The following is a 25,019-nucleotide window of genomic DNA, read 5'->3' on the forward strand; positions in this document are numbered from 1 at the left end:
TGAAATGAGCTCTGGGATTCCTGGGCCCTGAAATCAGACTCCAGGAAGTGGCCTTGCCTGCTAGCACTAACCCCATAATTTGGCTTCACCTGCCAGTGGTGGGCCCCAGTTTGTGGGACCATGACTCCGCCCATCAGTGAGCCAGCAGTAGCCCTAGGACCTCCTAGGGTTCTGCAACCCAGTCACTCTGTGACCACAGCATCCAGCAGCACCTGCACAAGGCAGGATCTGGCAACCAATCAGACTAGGGACCAACCAAGCCTATCAGACTACCCACATAGCCTGTGTTCTCTCCAAAGTTTTATTAACTTTCATCTCAGGTTCAAAGGATCTGTTAAGAAAATAAACCACTTGTTACACACAAATAAACAATTCTAATATTTAATAGAGAATTATCTAACTTACTTTCAATAAACAATCATTAAAAGGAAAGAGAAATAGAACAGCAGACAACATCATCAAATTGTATTTTGACCAACATGTAGAACTCAAACAGCACTGGGAAATCCCTGTGTCACAGCAATCCAGAATTCTACCTGGGAAAGGTGCTGGGCAGCACATCCACTCCACAGGTGAGACCTCAAAATTGCAGTTTGAGGATTCTCATTTATAATCCCAGGCCTCAAAATGATATCCTCATTAACTTGTGAGCAAATTGCAGCTCTGGTTTCATGTTAATGCTGTTTGCTTTGCTTTGTAAATCTTGGAGTGTTGTTAAGCCTCTAGAATGGTTGGCCAGACCCGCTCCAGGGTCTCAACAATCTCAAGATCCTTCCCTTATCTTCTCTGTGGTGCCATGTTGCTTGTACTCACAGCAGGCACTTAGTCAGGCAGTATCCAGGCAGGTCAGAAGCAAGGTCAGAGGCCTGCTCTACTTTCTTTGTCTCTGAAGTCTGAACAAGACTACCTCCATCTAATTTCCCTCATAGCCTGCCATAACAGAAGAATCTATGCAGCATTCTCCCTAGAAGATATAACTTGGGCAATAAGAGAGTAGATCACTGGGATACATTGGATGTCTCCTAGAGAGGGCCACTTCTTCAAGGTCAAGAAACATAACTAAGACACCACAGATACAAAAATAAAAATAACAACTTAGACAAAATGGGCAGCAGAGGGATAAAGTCCAGACGAAGAAACAAGATAAAATTTCAAAATAATAACTAAATGAAGTGGAAATAAGTCAATCTACCTGAGAAAGAGTTCAGAGTAATGATCATAAAAATGTTTGAAAAACTTGAGAGTAGAGGCATAGAGCAAGAAGTTGGAGATTTTCAACAAAGAATTCAGTTCAGTTCAGTCGCTCAGTTGTGTCCGATTCTTTGCAACCCCATGAATCACTATGCACGGAGGTTCGTGACATTGTACAGGAGACAGGGATCAAGACCATCCCCATGGAAAAGAAATGCAAAAAAGCAAAATGGCTGTCTGAGGAAGCCTTACAAATAGCTGTGAAAAGAAGAGAAGTGAAAAGCAAAGGAGAAAAGGAAAGATATAAGCATCTGAATGCAGAGTTTCAAAGAATAGCAAGGAGAGATAAGAAAGCCTTCCTCAGCGATCAATGCAAAGAAATAGAGGAAAACAACAGAATGGGAAAGACTAGAGATCTCTTCAAGAAAATTAGAGATACCAACGGAGAAGGCAATGACACCCCACTCCAGTACTGTTGCCTGGAAAATCCCATGGACGGAGGAGCCTGGTGGGCTGCCGTCTATGGGGTTGCACAGAGTCAGACATGACTGAGCGACTTCACTTTCACTTTCATGCACTGGAGAAGGAAATGGCAACCCACTCCAGTGTTCTTGCCTGAAGAATCCCAGAGACGGGGGAGCTGGTGGGCTGCCGTCTATGGGGTTGCACAGAGTCGGACACAACTGAAGCGACTTAGCAGCAGCAGCAGCAGCAGAGATACCAAGGGAACATTTCATGCAAAGATGGGCTCGATACAGGACAGAAATGGTATGGACCTAACAGAAGCAGAAGATATTAAGAAGAGGTGGCAAGAATACACAGAACTGTACAAAAAAGAGCTTTATAACCCAGATAATCATGATGGTGTGATCACTCACCTAGAGCCAGACATCCTGGAATGTGAAGTCAAGTGGGCCTTAGAAAGTATCACTACAAACAAAGCTAGTGGAGGTGATAGAATTCCAGTTGAGCTATGTCAAATCCTGAAAGATGATGCTGTGAAAGTGCTTCACTCAATATGCCAGCAAATCTGGAAAACTCAGCAGTGGCCACAGGACTGGAAAAGGTCAGTGTTCATTCCAATCCCAAAGAAAGGCAATGCCAAAGAATGCTCAAACAAAGAATTAGAAAATACAAAAGAGAACCAAACAGAGATAAAGAACACAATAACTGAAATGAAAAATACACAGTGAAAGTCACTCAGTTGTGCCAGGTTCCTCTGTCAATGAAATTCTCCCAGCAAGAATACTGGAGAATACTGGAGTGGGTTGCCATTCCCTTCTCCAGGGGATCTTCCTGACCCAGGGATTAAACCCAGGTCTCCCACATTGCAAGCAGATTCTTTACTGTCTGAGCCACTAGGGAAGCCCTATTGCCTGTATGCCACATGGCAATATATTGATAAGAAACTGAGATAAGACTAACAGTTATTGAGTTCCTTTTAGTGGCTATAAAATGCTAGGCATTTTATAGACTTTACTTCATTTACTTCCCCAATAATCCTACTAATTTGGTTTTTAAGCATTTCAATTTTACTGATTAGGAAATAAGATTCCAGAAGTTGAAATGTTATCCAAAATAACATTACAAAAACTGATAAAAATGAGATTTAAAGACACCTTCTGACCCCTAAATCAATTTTCTTGCTGTTTCGCTCTGCTGCCCCAAATTCTCATTAATCATTAAGTGCAATTTACTCATGGGAATGAAAGCATTTAGAAAGGTACAGCAAGAAGTTTATACTTGGCTCTGTTTATTAAAAGAGGAATAGGGAGAAATAACCAAAAAAAGCTATTAAAATCCCCCTGAGGAGATAGCTTATCAATAACTTCAGCTCTAGAAAATTATTCCCTAGAAAAAAAGAATGTACTCATGTGTTTATAACTAAGAATGCTCATCTGAAGCATATTTTGAACAGTAACTTTTGGAAAATAAGAGATAAGTTAAATAAATACTCAGTTCAGTTCTCAGTTCAGTCGCTCAGTCGTGTCTGACTCTGCAACCCCATGAACTGCAGCACGCCAGGCCTCCATGTCCATCACCAACTCCCGGAGTTCACTTAGACTCACGTCCATCGAGTCAGTGATGCCATCCAGCCATCTCATCCTCTGCCGTCCCCTTCTCCTCTTGCCCCCAATCCCTCCCAGCATCAGAGTCTTTTCCAATGAATCAACTCTTCGCATGAGGTGGCCAAAGTACTGGAGTTTCAGCTTTAGCATCATTCCTTCCAGAGAAATCCCAGGGCTGATCTTCAGAATGGACTGGTTGGATCTCCTTGCAGTCCAAGGGACTCTCAAAAGTCTTCTCCAACAGTTCAGAAGCACCACAGTTCAAAAGCATCAATTCTTCAGTGCTCAGCCTTCTTCACAGTCCAACTCTCACATCCATACATGACCACAGGAAAAACCATAGCCCTGATACAGTACACCCAAATAACAGAATACAACACAGGTATAGAGGGTTGTATTTGCAAAAGAACTAATAACATCTTCATGACATAAAATTAATAGAGAAGTGCAAAAGATATATTATATAGAATTATAGTATAATCCCACTATACAATGTGTGTGAACATACACATAATTACACAGACAGAGGGAGAGAGTATAAATATGATACTATAAATGACAGTATGTGGTTGAACCACACTGGCTCCATTGTCAGCTCCATCTTAAGCCCCCAGGCCTACTCCCTTCCCTTCCATCCACTGAGCTTTATGGAGTTGCCTGCTTTGTTTTTTGGTCTCAAAGTTCCTTCTAATTTGGGGAGATATTATTCAATATCTCAGCCTCCCAACAATTGGCAAGCCAGCCAGAGACCAAAAATGAAACAGGCATAGGTAAAGAAACTGTTTCGAGGGAAAGCCCATTGTCCGTGGTGGAAATCCAAGGATGGCTAACTTCCTCCATGTAGGGATATCTTGCCAAGTTTGGAATGCTCCAGATAGTCACATGAGTTTGAGGACACCCTGAAAACACCAAAAGAGTTACTAGACATTCTAACCAAAACAATAGGGAAAAAGAAACTAAGGTGTGAAAGTAGGTAGGTTATGCCCTCTGCTTTGGGTCCTGCAACTGATAGAGAAAATGAGCTCCAGCTCAGGTAGGAACTAGAAAAATCTAAAGAAGCTCTGGCATGAGAATAAGATCTACAAGTGGCTTGTTCCTCTAGATGGGATCTACTAGCCAAAAAGGTATAACAACAAGAACACCTGGAAGCCATACTAAAAATGCAAGGGTAGCACCTGTATTTGGGCTTTCCTGGTGACTCAGATGACAAAGAATCCTCCTGAAATGCAGAAGACCCAGGTTCAACCCCTGGGTCGGCAAGATCCCCTGGAGAAGGGAATGGTTACCCACTCCAGTATTCTTGCCTGGAGAATCCCACAGACAGAGGAGCCTGGCAGGCTACAGTCCATGGGGTTGCCAAGAGTTAGACACCACTGAGCAACTAAGCACATATACAGCACCTGTATTCACCAAGAAAGTGAACACAGGAAGACCAGAATCCCAAATAGTGGATCCAAGGTATAATGATTCCTCTGAGTACGAAGATAAAATTATTGAAGAAAAAAATGACCTAAGGGTTCACTCCCTCATTTAAACAAAGACTAAGGTAATTTGTGAATCAACAACAGATAATAACTAGCCAAAAGATAACTATGACGAAATACTCCTCTGCAGAAGTAGCTAAGTTGACACTAAGTTCAAAAAGAGACAAGGCAAGAAGTAGTTGCATGGCAACTGCCTATGGGACAAGAATGGAGACAATTTCATACTAAATGACCTAGAGATGTCCAAATAGCCTCAGTGAAAGAATAGCCAGTCCTGAGGTAAAGGTCATATGCTGCTGGAATGAGACAAACTGAGGATGGGTAGCTGAATTGGTTACTTGAATTAGGACTCAGGTAAAACTCTAATAGAAGAATTATGACTTCATTAGAGAATTGGGAATGAGACATACTGCTGCTGCTGCTGCTGCTAAGTCGCTTCAGTTGTGTCCGATTCTGTGCGACCCCATAGACAGCAGCCCACTAGGCTTCTCTGTCCCTGGGATTCTCCAGGCAAGAATACTGGAGTGGGTTGCCATTTCCTTCTCCAATGCATGAAAGTGAAAACTGAAAGTGAAGTTGCTCAGTCATGCCCTACTCTTAGCAACCCCATGTACTGCAGCCTACCAGGCTCCTCTGTCCATGGGATTTTCCAGGCAAGAGTTCTGGAGTGGGGTGCCATTGCCTTCTCCAATGAGACATACTATATACGCAGAAAACTTTAGGGGCCAGATAAATAGCTATCTACAGCAGGTATGAAGGATTTCAGGCTTCTTTGGTAGCTCAGCTGGTAAAGAATCCACCAGCAATGCAGGAAACCCTGGTTCGATTCCTGGGTCAGGGAGATCCTCTGGAGAAGGAATAGGCTACCCATTCCAATATTCTTGGGCTTCCTTGGTGGCTCAGATGATAAAGAATCTGCCTGCAATGCAAGAGACCTGGGTTCGATCCCTAGGTTGGGAAGATTCCCTGGAGAAGGGCATGGAAACTCACTCCAGTATTCTTGCTTAGAAAATCCCTATGGTAAGAGGAGCCTGGTGGGCTATAGTCCATGGGGTTGCAAAGAGTCGGACATGACTGAGCGTCTAAGCACACACACATGAAGGATTGCATCTTACAGTCTTGCTCCTGGTGTTTGGTGTGGCAGCTTATTATCAGTCCTGGCACCAATGGTCAGTAGCTCTGATAGCTTCAATTATAGCAGATTTCAGTGAAACAGAGAGAGTCCACCACCAGGGAAATATAAAATTAAAAAAAAAAGAAAGAAAGGTGAAACAAAGGATGGAGAAAAAACAGACAAAGGACCAACACAGCTGACATGGAAACAAATTTGGTAGGATTATTAGTAGCAAGGACTCCAAAGAAGACAGATAAACCACATAATTCAGTCCTGTTATCTTTGCAGAAAGCCCTAACAAAAGACAGTTCACTCCTATGTCTACTGACCATAAATGTGTGGCAATGTGTCCCAGAGTCCCATCACTGGAAGTAGAACCCAAGAGTAGATTCCCTACATGCAGAGTAACCAGGAGTTGGCACAATGTTGCCCTCTGCTTTGTGTGGTGACTTATTTATTGATTTACTAAGCAGAAACAAAAAATCTTAGCGCTGTAGACACCACAGCTGAGTAAACCTTCAGTTCAGTTCAGTTGCTCAGTTGTGTCCCACTCTTTGTGACCCCATGGACTGCAGCATGCCAAGCCTCCGTGTCCATCACCAACTCCCAGAGCTTGCTCAAACTCATGTCCATCAAGTCAGTGATGCCATACAACCACCTCATCCTCTGTCATCCCCTTCTCCTCCTACCTTCAATCTTTCCCAGCATCAGGGTATTTTCCAGTGAGACAGTTCTTCATATCAGGTGGCCAAAGTATTGGAGCTTCAGTTTCAGGATTAGTCCTTTCAAAGAATATTCAGAGTTGACTTCCTTTAAGATTGACTGATTTGATCTCTTTTCTTTCCAAAGGACTCTCAAGAGTCTTCTTCAGCACCACGGTTCAAAAGCATCAACACTTCAGTGCTCTGCCTTCTTTATTGTCCAGCTCTCACATCTGTACATGATTACTGGAAAGACCACAACCTTGACCATATGGACCTTTGTCGACAAAGTGATGTCTCTGCTTTTTAACACACTGTCTTGGTTTGTCATAGCTTTCTGGCCAAGAAGTAATCATCTTCTGATTTCATGGCTGCTGTCACCATCTGCAGTGATTTTAGAGCCCAAGGAGTGGAAATCTATCACTGCCACCACCTTTTCCCCTTTTATTTGCCATGAAGTGATGGGACCAGATGCCATGATCTTAGTTTAATATTGAGTTTTAAGTCAGCTTTTTCACTCTTCTCCTTCACCCTCATCAAGAGGCTCTTTAGTTCCTCCTCGATTTCTGCCTTAGAGTGGTATCATATGCATAGCTGAGCTTGTTGATATTTCTCCTGACAATCTTGATTCCAGCTTCTAACTCGTCCAGCCTGGCATTTCACATGATGTACTCTGCATATAAGTTAAACAAACAGGGTGAAAACAAACAGCCTTGCTGTACTCCTTTCTCAGTCCTGAACCCTGTTCCATACAGGGTTCTAATTGCTGATTCTTGACCAGTGTTGTTTCATTCATGTGGAGGTCTCCAATATTGCTGCTATCTTACAACAGCTCTTCTCTGCACTGAAAACTTTCCATTGTGTGCTTGACCTGCGTAATCCCTTTTTTCAACATTCCTTTGGGTGCTAGCTTTCAAGATCAATTTGTCTTCATCTGGGATGAGAGGCAGTGAACCTTTCAGGCATTGCCTCAGGGTTATTTACAGTCCTATCATTTGTTATAGTTTGGTCAGTCAGGACCTAGAAATCTGGTGAACGTCCCACCCTGAGTTGGAATTATTTCATTAGATAAATGTCACTGTTAACCTGTGATGACTTGTCCCTTCTCTCCCAAACTGCTGCCTTTTTATAGACACATTTACAGAACCAAAGATAGGAAGTAAACACTGACAAGATCCAGGGACCCAGGTAGTAAGTAAAGTTTTGGGGAGATATTTGGTCAGGTTAGGACAAAAGTTATCCCAGCCTCGGTTATCAATAAAATTCAAGCCTTAGCCACACCAGCCAGTCAAGGAATTACAATCCTTTCTGGGATCACAGGAATGTGATCCTTTCATACTGTATTTGGCACAAATAATTTGGCTCCTACAGTACTCTCTGGGCTTCCCTGACAGCTCAGTTGGTAAAGAATCTGCCTGCAATGCAGGAGACTATGGTTCGATTCCTGGGTCAGGCAGATTCACTGGAGAAGGGATAGGCTACCCACTCCAGTATTCTTGGGCTTCCCTGGTGGCTCAAAAAGAATCCACTTGCATTGCAGGAGACCTGAGTTCAATCCCTGGGTTGGGATGATCCCCTCGAGAAGGGAAAGGCTACCCACTCCAGTATTCTGGTCTGGAGAATTCCATGGTCTGTATAGTCCATGGGGTCACAAAGAGTTGGGCACAACTGAGTGACATTCTTTTCACATAGTACTCTCTGGTTAGAAAGGGGCAAAAATGGGATTAGGGCATCCACCATCAGGAAGCCTTTGAAAAGGCCAAAATTGTAGTAAAACAAGTTCAAGCTCTGGGCATATGTATATGGAATGCTGTCTGCAAATTAGACGTAAGCTTGTATCTAGAAATTTTGGCTAGGGTCTGTGGGAAAGGCAGGAATGGAAACGCATCCCACTAGGATGTTAGTCTCAGTTGTGGAAGGGACCCCAAGTGAAGTAAAGTTCTATTGGAAAACAGCTCCTGATAGTCATCCTGGCCCTGCAGCAAACAGGCCTCACCATTGACTTATTCAGTTCAGTTCAGTCTCTCAGTCGTGTCCAACTCTTTGCAACCCCATGAATCGCAGCACGCCAGGCCTCCTTGTCCATCACCAACTCTCGGAGTTCACTCAAACTCACATCCATTGAGTTGGTGATGCCATCCAGTCATCTCATCCTCTGTCGTCCCCTTCTCCTCCTGCCCTCAATCCCTCCCAGCATCAGAGTCTTTTCCAATGAGTCAACTCTTCGCATGAGGTGGCCAAAGTATTGGAGTTTCAGCTTTAGCATCAGTCCTTCCAATGAACACCCAGGACTGATTTCAACTTTCAAACTTTACTGCCAGTAAGTTCTTAAACCAAAAAGTAACTGTGCCCAAGTAAGCACACTGCAAAAGTGGTACCCGTATCTGCAACAAGGTAATGTGCACAATTCAAATCTGCCGTCTATGGAATTACATTCCGTCTTTGGGCCAGTGTCTTACATGCATCCAGATATGGCCACTCAGACACCACCCATCTCTCCCCTTCTCAGCCAAGTCAAAAGGAGAATTACAACTCCCTCCATCCTGAGACCTGTTTCACAATGGCAGCAGTCAAGGCAATACTTACACTTGGCCCACTGCAGCAGTTCTCCTGGATTTCAGTGTCACTTGGTTTGAAGAAGACATTAAGCACAGCAGGCAATGGGCTAAACTGAGGGTAGTAAGGACTATGGTAACTCAGGAATCTATGCCCTTCTACACAAACACAGACAGGTGGACTGTGTGAAGGGTCTGACCATGTGGATGCCACAACATATCAGAAAAGTTAGACTATCTTGTGACAGCCCCTGTGGGGAGCTGACCTATGGAGGGACATATGGGATGTGTGCACACGACCCAGTGCTGCCATCAAGGTAAGACGCATCTCTGCATATTCTCCAACTACACTACCCAGGAACCACGAAGCAGACACCTTAGCCAAGGCAGGAGCTGTTCTCCTAGAAGACTTAAAGACTTCCTTGGATATGGCACAGTGGCTTCACTGAAAACCGATGAGACACTGAGGCCCCAAAACCATCTGGGAGATAGCCAAGAGGTTCCACCTCTACATCAAATACACTGACAGGCAGGCATTTGACAGGGACTGCCCCACTGTAGCTTGTGGTGACAACCCTTGAGACATATTCCTGGTCACATCAGATTAGCCACTAGCCCAGTGACCAGAGGATAAGTGGACTACATCAACCCCTTGCCTTTATCAGAAGGACACAAGTGTGATTGACCTGTGCAAATACAGAGACCTGACTGATAGAAGCTGTTCCTAGTAGAAGAGCAAATCAAAAAGCCACTATTAGGGGCTTGACCAAGTTAGAAAGTATGTACCCGGTCCCCATTTATATAGATAGCAACCAAGGGACCCATATCACTGGGCATGACATAAAGGAATGGGCTGAAGCCCATGAGGTTTTATAGACCTTCCATCTGCCATATAACCCAACAGATGCAGGGTTGGTAGAAAGAACTGAAAGAGACATTGAAGAAACCTTCTCCAGATGAGTCTTTAAGAGGCTACCTTGACTATTATTAGAGGCCATCTGACTGTTAAACACCAAACCACAGCAGGCCACATGTCTGCTTCTGAGAGGCTGACTGTACCTATTCTACCAACTAGATCCTTAAATTTTCAAGTGTTAGAAGAAGGACTGAGACTTATCCAGTGGGATGCAGGTCTTATCCTAGGAGTGCCACACAACCTTCTACCTGGGAAGATTATTTGAGATTGGAGATGTAATGGTATACCCCTCACAGGGGTTTGGCATTCTTTTACCTTGGGGACAAGGGCAAGGCTAGGCCTTGACATAGTAATTCCTCAATCTTTCTAAGTGAAGGCCCAGAATAACCAAGGTGATCTCCCATATAGAAATCAAATGGGAGACTGAAATAGGGCTTCTTTTATGGGCCCTACTAAAGCCCCCACATATAATATCTCCCTGCCTGGTTCTAATGTAAAGGGACAAAATGTCTGGAATTTGCTCATGGGAAAAGTGCCAAAGTCCAGGGTGATCCTGGCTCATGGAGAACAAACTACAGCGTGGTTTCTGAATGAAGATTTGTCTTTCTTGCTACCCTTCAAAGACCTTCCCCAGTGGCTCAGACAATAAAGAATCTGCATGCAATGCAGAAGACCTAGGTTCTGGGTCAGGAAGATCCCCTGGAGAAGGGAGTGACTATCTACTCCAGTATTTTTGCCTGGAGAATCCCATGAATAAAGGAGCCTAGTGGGGTTGCAAAGAGTCAGACATGGTTGAACAACTAAGGCAAGCACAACCTTTAAAACACTTATTATCCTTAGTGTTTTCCTTCTAGGATTAGTGCCACATACCTCCACTATTGCCTTCCTGCCCTGGACCACCACCTATGCTGACATCCACAATTGCTCTGACTTACAGGTGTATAGATTGCTGCCAATGTCCACTCCTGAAGTAATGTCGGGGTCGTTGTCTTCAACCTTATGACATGGGGACAATGTGTGGGGATGGCAGGTAAACTCCTCCTATCTGGCTCTAGAGTATTCTTGGAAGAATGGTGGATAAAGATAGGCCATATAGATGGTGGGGGTGGAGTGTGTAGCTGAACCATTCTGGCTCCACCTTTTCAGCTCCATCTAGGTCTGCAGTCCTTTCCACCTGACTGAGATTTAGCCTAACTCACAAACTAATGCACTCAAGCCAGACTGAGTTCCCTTTTACCCTTGCCTTCATTTAAAGTGAAAGCTGGAAGAGTGCCTTTTGCTGAGATGGTTAAGTAGGGTGGGTGCCCCCAGTTCTAGACTGTGGATATGCTTCTCACTTGGTAGTCAGATTCTGTTTTTACCTTTGGCTCCTTTAGAACCCCCTGTATCCCTTTTGGCAGCACAGAGTACAGTTGTCAATGCCGCTGGATCTTCTGTCCACCAGATCTTTCCTGCCTATATGTTACCCACAGTAAACTTCATAATAGAAACTTTATTTGCTTGCTCCTTTTTTCAGTCTCAAAATTCCTTCTCAGTTCGGAGGCTATTACTCAACATCTTCACCTCCTAACAGAGAGAAATGAACTAAACGGATATAGTTTGATGAAAGACTGAGTGATTTTTATTTTGTGCTTATGTCTATTTGCAATTATATGACAAACATTATTTTAACTCATGTAGCTGCATTAGCTTATGTAACCCTCAAAACAAATATAAGAGGTAGGGACTATTGTTATCTGCACTCTACAAATGAAGAAATTGGGAAACAAAGAGGTTCATGTGGTCTAGTTCCACACCCATGCTCCTCAAGAGTAAGCAAGCTGGCTATTGTTATAAAACAGGCTAACAAATGAATAAAACTTCTTTGAGAGGAATTGTTTTTCTTCTCTGACTTGACTAAAATCAAGTGAGGAATTCAGGTTTCTGACTGTTATGCCACAAACAGCATACCTAAAAAAGCACAGCTTTAGCATCCTCTCTCATGGGGCCCTGCTTTGTGAATTGCTTCTAGATGCACATTCTTGACATCACAAGGCTGTTTTGAACATTTCAAGTGCTAATATATATATTAGCATTTATATATATATATATATATATATATATGCACATATACACATACATACATACATGCAGGGTAGACCAAAATACTGACAGAACATGAGCAAAGCTTTTCTCTGCTGAGATATACCTAGGCAACTCCCACATTGTACTTATTTTCCTAGCTCAGCTCATTTGAAACACTACTTACATGCTAACATCAAACATCTTGTCTGACAAAAGAATGGTAAAGTGTGTCTAAGAAATAAACCAATATGGACTGGGGTGGAGCTGCCAATTGTGTTTGAGCACTTTGATTCTTTTTCACCAAAGATTTCATAACAGTATCAGTATCTGTTTCAAACTAGACCATTTCTCACTGGCCCAATCAGATTCTGTCTCTTCAAATCTCAATTTGCTTCCCCCAGTGGTCAATGAATCACTAAATGAGTTGGAACTGTAACACCTAAATTTGCAAAGTACATTCCACTAGTAGATGGAGAAACAAAAAACTCTTCAAAGAAAAGAAGAATAAGAATACAGAAAGGACCATATAAAAAGGAGAAGAAAGGAAAAAGTATACAAAATTTCAATCATCTTATTTCACTCACAAGAGTCCCTTGGACTGCAAGGAGATCCAACCAGTCCATTCTAAAGGAGATCAGCCCTGGGTGTTCTTTGGAAGGAATTGTGCTAAAGCTGAAACTCCAGTACTTCGGCCACCTCACGTGAAGAGCTGACTCATTGGAAAAGACTGATGTGGGAGGGATTGGGGGCAGGAGGAGAAGGGGATGACAGAGGATGAGATGGCTGGATGGCATCACCGACTCTTTGGACATGAGTCTGAGTGAACTCCGGGAGATGGTGATGGACAGGGAGGCCTGGAGTGCTGCGGTTCATGGGTCGCAAAGAGTCGGACACGACTGAGCGACTGAACTGAACTGATACTTGCAGGCGGCCAAAATTTTCGTAGATTATAAAAGACCACACAACCCCACTTATAGTAAAGAGTAAAACCAGAGACAGAGCCAAACTTGATATCACCATCTCTAATAGTGACAATCTAACAAAAGCAATAATATCCCCCTGTATATGCTGTATGTTTTATAAAAGGCCTATAAACAGTGATGTGCAAATATCTTTAACCACAGGTTTTCCCCAAAAAAGCTAAATGCATGTACATGCTGTGTGTACATAATTTATTATAAATTTTATTGATATAAAGTATGTGTAGATGAGCACACAATTTACAAATAATAATATATATAATACTTTTCTTATAAATTCTGTGGAGCCAACTGATTCCCACAGAATGTCTTATGTGTAGACAACAACAAAACAATAACTCAAACTCTGATTTGCAGTGTTTGTCACTTATAAATATTCCCACTATGGTCAATTTCAAGCCACCAATCGTGATGTCACTGAACATGGACTGAAGTGAGATGAGCAGTAGCACACGAATGCATAATATTCTCAACCCACAGATTAAAAAAGTAGAGCAAAGATGATAGCAAAGAATCTAGATGTCTAACAAAATGTAGTTACTAAAATAGAAAGTAATAACTTTTGAGTATGCCTTAACTTTGTTTTACTGTAATCTATTTAACTTTAGGCTTATATAACTTACATTTTTACAATCATTTTGTTTAACTGCTGCTGCTGCTGCTGCTGCTAAGTCGCTTCAGTCGTGTCCGACTCTGTGCAACCCCATAGACAGCAGCCCATCAGGCTCTGCCATCCCTGGGATTCTCCAGGCAAGAACACTGGAGTGGGTTGCCATTTCCTTCTCCATTGAGTGAAAGTGAAAAGTGAAAGTGAAGTCGCTCAGTCGCGTCTGACTCGTGGCGACCCCATGGACTGCAGCCTACCAGGCTCCTCCATCCATGGGATTTTCTAGGCAAGAGTACTTGGAGTGGCTTGCCATTGCCTTCTCCGTTTGTTTAACTACCAGCACATAAATTCCTATTTCAATCCCATTAAAGCAGTTGCAGCACGTCATTGAAAAGAATATTTCTAACACCCTATTGAGGAAGGTATTGTTAACTAAAAACATGCGCAACCTAAAAGTTGAGAGTTAAGTTTTATTCAGTGGGAATGTTAGAACTCGAGCCTGGGAGACAGGGAGTTGACTCTTGAATTCATAATTCTCACCTAAAAAGGCCTCCTGCATAAGACTGGTATATAAAGAGAACTGCTGACTTTCAAACTCACCTTAGAGCAGTGCTCTGAAACAGGGAAAGACCAACACCAGGACAAGAAGATGACATCATAAGTAGACAATTGAACCGAGATCCTGGACCTGACCTGTATGATTGTTCATTATGTTTTCTTCTTGTTCTCTTGGACTCTTGCATGTAAATCAATTTTTTTTTTTTTATCATTGGCAAAATCTTATGCAAATTTTAGAAATCAATCAAATTGTTCGGTTGTGGTCAATTACCTGCGTCCATTACCTCTGGTTTACCTTGGTGGGTTTCTCCCCTCCAAAGTTCTGATTGGATGGCTCTTAGAAAGTTTATTTTAGAAGAAAGGAATTACAGTTTTCGGCTTGGGCTACTATCACTAGATGTGACTCACTTACTTGCCCAGTCAAACACACTTATTCTAACCCTGGCCATAAATATGAATTTTCCCTTAAGATTATTCTAGTTCAGTCAGAACAACATACTAAATTCCACTAAAAAAACAAAACAAAACAATGTAAACTCTAGACTTTTAGGAGGGACACTTCCTCAGTTATGGGATGGCTTTATCTGCTAACACCAGGCTATGGTCACCTAAGCCTAAAGGCTCCCCCTATGCTTAGAACAATTAAACCATACCAAAGAAAATCAACTTAATAAAACTAGAAAATTAGGCTGGGTATTTTAGGAAAACTGCCAGTGTACTATGTCCTTCAAGACAGTGATTGATATGGAATAGATTGGCTTAGAAGACTAGAAATAAGCTGGCTGGCAACTAATGGGACTCAATGGCTTTGTGCATCCAATTTATGACCCTGGCTTCTGCCAAGAGGGCCAGGAAGGTATACTTTAGGATGCCCTTAGGCTCAAGGCCATTTATGTACAACTTAGATGTAACTCCAGCAAATTTACCACCAATATGAGCCTGAAGAACCAAGAGATCTGTATTTCACTGGTATGATCATTTAGCAGCTACTTTTGCACCTTCTTTACAATGTGAGAAAACATTATTTCTCACATTGAAGCCTTAAGAGAATTCACTCAAAAGGCCTTAAATGATAGCAGCCAGGCTATTAGCCTACTAAATTCTGAGTCTCTATGTGGAGAAAAGCCGTATTACAAAATCGTATGGCCCTTGATATCCTTAGCACATCTCAAGGAGGCAACAGTGCTATAATTCAACTAAATGTTATGTTTTCATACCAGATGAATCCTCTAATATAACACATTTAATGACTCACAGGAAAAATTATATTGCTGCCTTAGATGATCCACTTTCTAGCCTTGGTGATCTTTTAGGAAGACAGTTTGGTGTCGGAAGCTCATGGTTTGAACCCCTACTTGTAACTTTAACAAGTTATTAGCTATATTGCTTGTAATCTGTTTATTTCATAAGATTGTTGTCTCTTGTATTAGATGATGTATAACCAGGCCCCAGCCAAATTAATGACAGTTAAACAGCTTGAAGAAACAGATCATGTTTATAATGTAGAATAACTGTAATATTCTACATTACAATTATTGTGTGATTACACTACAATTGTGTGATTCTAGGTATAGGAAGAAACAACAAGGGAAATATCTCCTGGATCCTATTAAGTTAGAAGATAGAGGTTCAGAGAATCTTTTTATTATCCATCAATGGGACTAATCCAGAAATTAACACCTGGAATGACTTACCAACAAAAAATTTCCACCTGACCTAAGATCAGTCTCCCAACACCATGGGACAAAAGAAACAATGGTTATGAAATATCTCCCAACATGGTCGAATTTCCAACCATGGGGAGAGACGATGAAATGAAATGTTTTCTCCTCTATGCTCTACCAGTAAAAAAGTTTTTTCCAAATGCAAATTTCTGAGCTCAGGTGAAAGAAAGTCAGTTATTTGAAAGCCATCAGCTACTTCCTCCCCAGTGAGCACAAAGGAGCTAGGGGGAAGTGAGAGGCAGGTGACCATCTGCCACATTCACCATCTTTTACAGTATACAAGGAACTAGTATGTGAATAATAAAGAAAGCAGGATTGGCCCCAGAGAGCTAGATGCATATGAATGAAATGATTTCACAAGCCCGATGCTTGCAGCTTCCCATATATAGAAGATCACTAAATCTCTTTATTTAGAAGATCTCTAAATCTCTTTATTTAGAAGATCTCTAAATCTCTGGCATTAGGTACTTCCCTGGTGGCTCAGGGAAAAGCATCTGCCTACAATGTGGGAGACCTGGGTTTGATCCCTGTGTTGGGAAGATCCCTTGGAGAAGGAAATGGCAGCCCACTCCAGTATTGTTGCCTGGAAAATCCCATGAACAGCGGAGCCTGGCAGGCTGCAGTCCATGGGGTCGCAAAGAGACACGACTGAGCGACTTCACTTTCACTTTCACTACATCTCTTCCTATACATAAAAGATCACTTTATCTCATTAGATCACGAAATCTCTTTAGATTTAACCTCTAAATCTCTTGAAAGATTTAACTTTCTCTTAATTAACAGTAATCTTTTAATATTCAGATTACCTGCCCCTCCTGTATATACCTTGGCTCCTCCCCTGCTTCCTCTGAGTCAGTGTCTCTCAGGGTCACCTGAGATACTGTCTTCCAGGCTTGAGTCCTAGCATTCTCACCAAATAAAACCTAACTCTCAACTTTTAGGTTGCATGTGTGTCTTTTTTAATCGACAGTATTGTTCATCCAAACCAAGTAACTATAGTCATAGAGACATAAACTCATCAAACTAGTAAATTAACACTTTTGGTGTAGAGAGAAATAGTAAAAGAAAAAAACAACAAAAAAAAACAGTCTGACAAAAAACTTCCAAAGACAATCCATAAGCTTTATGTAATATGAGGTGTCTGACAAAGAAGACATACAGATGACCAACAAATAGATGAAAATATGCTCAACATCACATATTAGAGAAAAGCAAATCAAAATTACAACGAGGTATCACCTCTTACCAGTCAGAATGGCCATCATCAAAAAATCTACAAACAATAAATGCTAGAGAGGATGAAGAAAAGGGAATCCTTCTGCACTACTGGTAGGAAGGTAAACTGATACAACACTATGGAGTACAATATGGATTTCTTAAAATACTAGGAATAAAACTACCATATGACCTAGCAATCCCACTCCTGAGCATATACCCGGAGAAAACCATAATTCCAAAAGATACATGTACCCCAATGTTCATAGCAGCACTATTTACAATAGCCAGGACATGGAAGCAACCTATATATCCATCAACAGATGAATGGATAAAAGAGTTGTGGTACACAATAGAATATCATGCAGCCAGCAGAGGAACAAATTTGAGTCAGTGGTAGTGAGGTGGCTGAACCTACAGCCTGTTGTACAGAGTGAAGTAAATCAGAAAGAGAAACACAAATATACATTAACACATATATGTGGAATCTAGAAAAATGGTGCTGATGAACCTATTGCACGGCAGGTGTAAAGAACAGACTTGTGGACACAGTGGGGAAAGGGAAGAGTGGGACGAACTGAGAGAATAGCACTGACAAATATACTACCGTGTGTAGAATAGATGTTAGAGGGAAGCAGCCGTATAATATAGGGGACTAAGTTCCATGCTCTCTGGTGATTCAAGTTGTTGTATAACAGAAACCAACATAACATTGTAAAGCAATTATCCTCCAATTAAAACATATGTATATATGAGGTGTCTGAGAAGAATGCAGTGCCAAGAGAGCCTGACATCTTGTCAGCTTGCTGGGGCGTGTGGTACAAGTTGAGAATGAATCACTAATGACACTATACAAAGCAAACAGAAACTTCTGACTACTAGGTTCAGTGTTGATTTATTCACAGATTTGTTCATTCCACCAATATTTCTTTTTAGTTTAATGTGTGTAGCCAGCACATGGTAAACATGCTAAAGGTACAGATTCCTGGGCCGTAGTTCCAGGCATTTTCATTCAGTAGATCTAGTTTGGAATCTGAGTCTATATTTTAACAAGCAAACCTCTATCCCATGCCAGATGATTCATTCAGAGAATTACAGAATCTAGCATTTATTGACTACTTATTCTGTGCCAAGTTCAGAATGCACAGACAGGAAAGAGACAAAACTTGTCCCCAAGAAGACTACATAGACCAGTAATTATAACCATGATATTGGTACATATTAGTTGCTTTGAATACTTAGTTGCTCAGTCATGTCCGACTCTTTGCAACCCACGGATTGTAGCCTGCCAGGCTCCTCTGCCCATGAGATTTCCCAGGCAAGAATACTGGAGCAGGCTGCCATTTCCAGCTGCACTGAGAATATAGCAAAATACAGCTTGGGAGAGGATCGTGATAGAAAATTATGTTATATCTGAGTCTGGAAGAAGGAGACAATGCTAATCAAGAAAGGAAGAGAGTGGAGGAAGGGACATTCAGGTCAGAGAAAAGCATGTGCACAGCCACACACGCAAAGACAGTTTGGTTCAACAGGATAACAGAACATGCTTTGGGACTGTACCTCTTAGTACTGTTCTGTAGTCAACTTTTATCTGGCACCAACTTTTGCATATACTAAGCACATAGATGTCAGGCTATTGTGAAATGGAATATTTCCTGCTGTATCAACTAATAAGGATATCACAGCAATCTGTGATTCTGGCCCTCCAAATGTGAATTTCTGAGCCCAGAGGGCACCCAAGAAAAACAATCCGGCAGCCATCAGCCAGTTCCCCTGGTGAGCACCTTGTCCCAGATAGCTGGGATGCATATGAAAGGAATAATTTCAGTAAGCGCAGACTCTTGCATCTTCCCATACATAGAAAAGTGCTAAATTCCTTAACTTGGGATATCTGGTTTTCCCTAATTAACAATAATCTTTTGATGTTCAGACTACCTTCCTCTTGTTGCAAACTTCCATATAACCTGACTCCTCCCTGTGCCTCCTAGGAGCAGTTTTCTTAGAGTCACTTAAGCTGTCTCCTGGGCTTGAAGTCCTAAAAATTCCTACCAAATAAAACATAACTCTCAACTTGTAGGTTGTGACTATTTTTTAAGTCGACACTATGTTCAGTCATAGAGCTTATGTGAGGAGTAGTGGGAGATTAGGCAAGACAGCTAAAGCCAGGTCTGCTGTTGCTGCTAAGTCGCTTCAGGCGTGTCCTACTCTGTGTAACCCCGTAGACGGCAGCCCACCAGGCTCTTCCGTCCCTGGGATTCTCCAGACAAGAATACTGGAGTGGGTTGCCATTTCCTTCTCCAATGCATTAAAGTGAGAAGTGAAAGTGAAGTCGCTGAGTGACATCCGACTCTTAGCAACCCCACGGACTGTAGCCTACCAGGCTCCTTCGTCCATGGGATTTTCCAGGCAAGAGTACTGGAGTGGGGTGCCATTGTCTTCTCCTAAAGCCAGGTCAGGAAGTGCTTTTTAGAACTCCTAGTACAAAATAGAATTCCTAGTACAAAATAGAATTCCTAGTGAAAAAGTTGGCCTAAAGCTCAACATTCAGAAAACAAAGATCATGGCATCCTGTCCCATCACTTCATGGCAAATAGATGGGGAAACAGTGGAAACAGTGTCAGACTTTATTTTTGGGGGCTCCAAAATCACTGCAGATGGTGACTGCAGCCATGAAATTAAAAGACACTTACTCCTTGGAAGGAAAGTTATGACCAACCTAGATAACATATTCAAAAGCAGAGACATTACTTTGCCAACAAAGTTCCAGCTAGTCAAGGCTATGGTTTTCCTGTGGTCATATATGGATGTGAGAGTTGGACTGTGAAGAAGGCTGAGCGCCGAAGAATTGATGCTTTTGAACTGTGGTGTTGGAGAAGACTCTTGTGAGTCCCTTGGACTGCAAGGAGATCCAACCAGTCCATTCTGAAGGAGATCAGCCCTGAGATTTCTTTGGAGGGAATGATGCTGAAGCTGAAACTCCAGTACTTTGGCCACCTCATGCGAAGAGTTGACTCATTGGAAAAGACTCTGATGCTGGGAGGGATTGGGGGCAGGAGGAGAAGGGGACGACAGAGGATGAGATGGCTGGATGGCATCACTGACTTGATGGACGTGAGTCTGAGTGAACTTCGGGAGTTAGGGACGGACAGGGAGGCCTGGCGTGCTGCGATTCATGGGGTCGCGAAGAGTCGGACACGACTGAGTGACTGAACTGAACTGAACTGAGTACAAAATAGGCACTCATTACTTTCCACTTTGTATTCTTCCTTCCACACTAGATTTTAAAATTAATTTTATTACCATTATAGGATTATTGCTTCAATAAGATTCATTTGTGATATCTAATCTACAAAGTCTAGAAATATAGACTGCTATCCCTGCTTTTATACTTGATAAGCCAGTTTCTCACTGGCTTATCAAAATGACATGACAATAACAAAATCATCAAAACAATGTGTAAGAAACAGTGCAACAAACCAAGGTCTCAGGGAAAACAGTTAATTACTGTGTATTACTTTTCCCATTGTTTTTACCTTTATTTTATATTAATCTGTTTTCAGAATAAAACAGGAATGTTGTTTTACGTTTCTAAGGTTGTGTCATTTCATCTATAGTTTAATTAGGTAACCCAATAACTTAAAAATCTTTAAATTTACAAATTAACATAAAATTTAAAAATGAATGCAAGAAGAGCTGAATAATGAGTAGAAGTTAAGTTAAAGAGTTGGAGCTTTATCTCTGCATAAATATAGCTAGAAAATATTTGTCACTTTAACACACCAACTTTGTAGCTACTACAGAAACTCCACTGCTCTTTTTCTCATAAAACCATGTCATCTGTCTTGTCTCCACTCATGCCCCATTTCCTCTTTGTAGCACATTCCAAGTACTCTGTTTCACAATGATATGTTCCATTCCTCTTCATGAACCTCATCTTTGGATTTAGTCCTATGTAATTATGTGTTATATAATATTTATCTCCCAAGAAGATTTCACTTTTTTAGAGAACTTCTCATGCATTTCTCATGGAACATGGCATAGTGCTAAGCATTAAAGACACTCAAACACTTCCTTAAGTGAATAGACTAAATGATTTCCACAAATTATATTTTACTTCAAGCTTCAATTGTTGATTTTCTCACCTCACTCAAAATGAAGATGCAAACATCATAAAGCTTTTAAAAAAATCTTAGGCTGGGCACAATGAAAGGAGGTTATCAAAAAGGTCATCAGCAAATCATCAGAAGTCTTCAATATAAAAAAGCAAGGTGATTCCTTGCTCTGCTTGCCCATGGTAAGGCTAAGGGACCTACAACTGTGCCTTGCTGCTAGATAAAATCCCCACAGGCAATCTAGGAAATATGCTCTTTATATATATATCAAAGAAGAAAGAGAAAGAAAGAACAGATATCCTGAGGCTGCCTCTATCTGTGTCTTCTTTAACCAATTTATTGAAGTTCAAAAGAGAAGGACTATTTACAGAATTCCATAGCTGAACCATATGCAATATACTGATTCAATAAATACTATTTCCAATATCATAATAATAGCTAATATTTTTAACCCTTTCTTTCATGTCTACATTGTTAGTGTTTTTCAGGTATCATCTTATTAAACTCTGATAACACCCTATATAAGATAAATGCCCAAATTATCTTCATTTTAGACATCAGAATATATATAAAGCCAGAATGTGTAACCAGATCTCTTATGCCAAAGCCCCAGGGACACCATCATCTATCATCACAAGATTCAATTATCAATAATATAAGTACTACAAGTATTTGGGTTCTCTTCCAAAACTTTTTTATTTGAACATGAAAAATTAAAAACAATACATGAAATCAATGGTATCAAAAAAAGGGGGTGAAACAAGGGGATCTTCAGGTTCTGAGGTAGCAAGCTGAAAGAAACTGGATTAAAGCCAGTTGACCAGGATTGCCAGCACCACAGCAAACAAGCATCAGAGGCGGGAGAGAGAGTGGTTAAATATGGACCTTATTGGCAGGAAGACTAAAGTATCATTTCCCCACAACCCCTAAAAAGTTTATAGGCAACTCAGACTTAACTGACATTTGTATTCATTCCTCATACAGGCCACATGCCATTCAGATTTATAGGATTTCAGCAGAAAATAAGAACTCTAGAAAATGCTGTTATTGTAGGACTTCAGGCTATGCATTCATTACCTGTTAAATACTGATAACCTCCCCCTAGCATCCAAAGCCAGCTTCAGAAAAGAGAAAAAGATCTAGAAATTAATGTCTAAGAAGAATTTTCCATACAGTTTCACTTGTTCAACTGACAGAAATCTCAGGCAGCATTTAGCTATCACTATCAGCATTAGTGTTTAATGGTCTGAAGTCAGCCTTAAGAAATCATTCTTCTGGCTTTCAGGTTTACTCTTGTGACAATGCAAAATTAAATATCACTAGATTGATAGTATTTTAAGCCTAGGTGCTTATTTACATCGATACTTAACCATGTTTATTAGATTTCTTCAAGATATCTTCCTTTTTTTTTTTTTTTCTTAAAAAAAAGGAAGGAAAGGATTTGAGGGCTTTAAAAACAAGTGAAAAGTGTTCAGGTTAAGAGTTTTCCACTGAGAAAGATCAAAGTCTGCAAACATGGGAGTGGGCTCCATTCAGTGTTGTCATCTTAAAATCATCTGCGATATAGCAATTACGCTACTTTATTTACAAGGAAACTGACCCAAAGAACGTCAGCCAAAGGAGTTTGAAATGTACAGCAGAGTGTAGGTTTTTACAGGCACTCAAATGTATCCACTTGCAGGCACAAAGTCGTGACTTCCCACAGTTTAGGTAAGGCTGCGGTGGAAATCTCTACGTAGTAGGTCAAAGGCAAAAAGGCTCCCCCGGGGGAGGTGAGGGCGAGGAGGCGGGGAAGCAAGCTGGATGGCTCCAGGAAGTGGGTGGGAAGGAAGCTGCCCGGTTTGGAGCCAACTGTGCCAACCTCAGGTTTGCATAGCCTAGCAGAGGGAATCCTGGGCCACTGCGCGCATTGGCCACAAGCGCTTTTGGCAATGCTGTGCCCTTCGATTCCTGTCATCACCCAACCCCACGGCTCGAGTTTGGGACGTGAAAAAGGGCTCGTAAAGTGGGCGGCGGCCGGGGGTTCCCGCCGCTGAGTCACAGCCCAGCCAACTTTTACAGCATTTCCCAGAAAGAAAGTCTCAGTCCCATATCCCACTATTCGCTCCTAGTTCTGGCTCTTCGCTCTGCGACTCAACCCGGCGGTGACTCGAGACCCACGACTGAGCTATTTCCCACTCATGGCGCAACTTCTCACCCTCGCGGAGCCTCGGCGTACCCTGCGCGCTTCCAAACGCTACCGACCCAGTAGATGTGGGGGCAAAGGACGGAGGGGAAGGGCTGCGTCCTCACCTGCAAGATACGGACACCTCCACTCGCGTGGCCGGGATGGCCGTGCTCAGCTGGTTTAAATCCCCGAGGCCCGCGGAGCTGGTGTAGCGGCTGTCCATCTTGAGAGGAGCCGTAGAATTGTCTGGCACCCACATCCAGAGCTCTGGCCGACTGAGGGCTCCCAGCCCAGCTCTAGACAAACAGGGTTGGGGATTGAGGGTGGAGGCAGAGGAAGGAGGCGGAGGCAGTTCGCGGAAAGGGGGAGGCAGAGAAGAGGCGGATCTCAGGGTAAAGCCGCGAGGGAACAGGCCCGCAGAAGCTGAAGCTGCTGAGGAAGTGGCGCACGGGGCTTTCGGCTTCCCTGCCCCCTCAGCCCGAGCTGAGGACACTCCGCGATCCTTTACTCGCTCTAGGCTTCAGGCTCGGCGGAGCCACTGGGCAGCCTAGCGGGGTTGGGGGCATCAGACACAGACCCCAACCGTCTAGTAGAACAACCCCTGGCCGGCTTGGCAAGCGGTTTGTGTTTTATCTCCGCCTCTTTACACCCACGCCTGTTCCTAAATCCCGCGTCATAAACCCACCCCTTCCCATTTACCGGTGATCCTCATCTCGCCCTCGGAGTCCACGGAGGTCCTCCCCTACACTGTGCCCTACAGCAGATGAGCCGAATCCTCGCTTCTGGGCTGCCCACTCTCGGCCACTTAAGGGTTGAGGACAATGAGACAGGCTTCGAGACGATCTCCAACCTTCTCTAAGCAGTGGTAAAGTAACAGATCAATATATGGAACAAGCCGAGAGCAGGGGAAACCTAAGGTGGAGCGAGGGGCGGGGAGGGGGGACTATTTGGGATTTAAGGGAGCAATCTGATTTCCCTCTTCCCTCAGTTCTTCGAAATAAGGGCGGGGGGTGCTAATGTCTATAATCCTTTTACCGTCTGGACTCTCCTGCGCCCCCTCGCTTCCAAATGGGTGGAAGTTACGCCCTAAAACCTGACAAGTCACAACAAAATAGGACTCTCAACCGGTAAGACCTGAATGAAGCTGGACAGATAAAAACAGAACTAAGCTGGAGTGAGCGCCACCTTTGGGGAACTGTTTTCTGGGAAGGCCAGACTTGTACCAGTATGCAGAAGCTGCAGAAGGAGGTACCCGCCGCCCAGCTCCCTTGCCGCGATCTTTTTTACAGGCATGTTCCCTCCTGCCTTGCCCGAGCGCCTGCTTGTCCCTGGACGGTTGCCACCAGGGGGAGACAGAGATCAGCACTCGGAGTACTGCAAAAGCAGGAGAGGGGCGGGGACTGGAGGAGGGACAATGAGTGTGGACATATCCATCTTCCTTTATAACACCAATAACTGAGTTACCAGCTGGCAAGACTGACTCAGGGGGCAAACCGTTTTCGTCGTTGAGGACCTGCCCTACGTTGTAATATTTTAATACAACTGGGAGCCACCTGACTAGA

The 25,019-nt window shown here is 42.6% G+C and overlaps 1 protein-coding gene across 3 annotated transcripts in view; it reads right to left on the reverse strand.

The window, feature by feature from the left end:
* Positions 1-24,457, reverse strand: part of CPNE8 (copine 8) — a 277,445-nt gene extending 252,988 nt beyond the window's left edge. For 2 of the 3 annotated variants that reach the window (XM_027542562.1, XM_027542563.1), the window contains exons 1-2: positions 24,157-24,237; positions 23,583-23,753 (exon numbers count right to left, since the gene is read on the reverse strand). In XM_027542562.1, the coding sequence (XP_027398363.1) occupies positions 23,583-23,716 (134 nt within the window). In that variant the 5' untranslated portion in view covers positions 23,717-23,753; positions 24,157-24,237. Of the gene's footprint in view, positions 1-23,582; positions 23,754-24,156 lie in introns of all 3 variants that reach the window. The other variant, XM_027542564.1, reaches the window with a different exon arrangement.
* Positions 24,458-25,019: the final 562 nt, after the last annotated feature.

Source organism: Bos indicus x Bos taurus, chromosome 5 (assembly GCF_003369695.1).
Source record: "Bos indicus x Bos taurus breed Angus x Brahman F1 hybrid chromosome 5, Bos_hybrid_MaternalHap_v2.0, whole genome shotgun sequence".
NCBI classification, from domain to species: domain Eukaryota; kingdom Metazoa; phylum Chordata; class Mammalia; order Artiodactyla; family Bovidae; genus Bos; species Bos indicus x Bos taurus.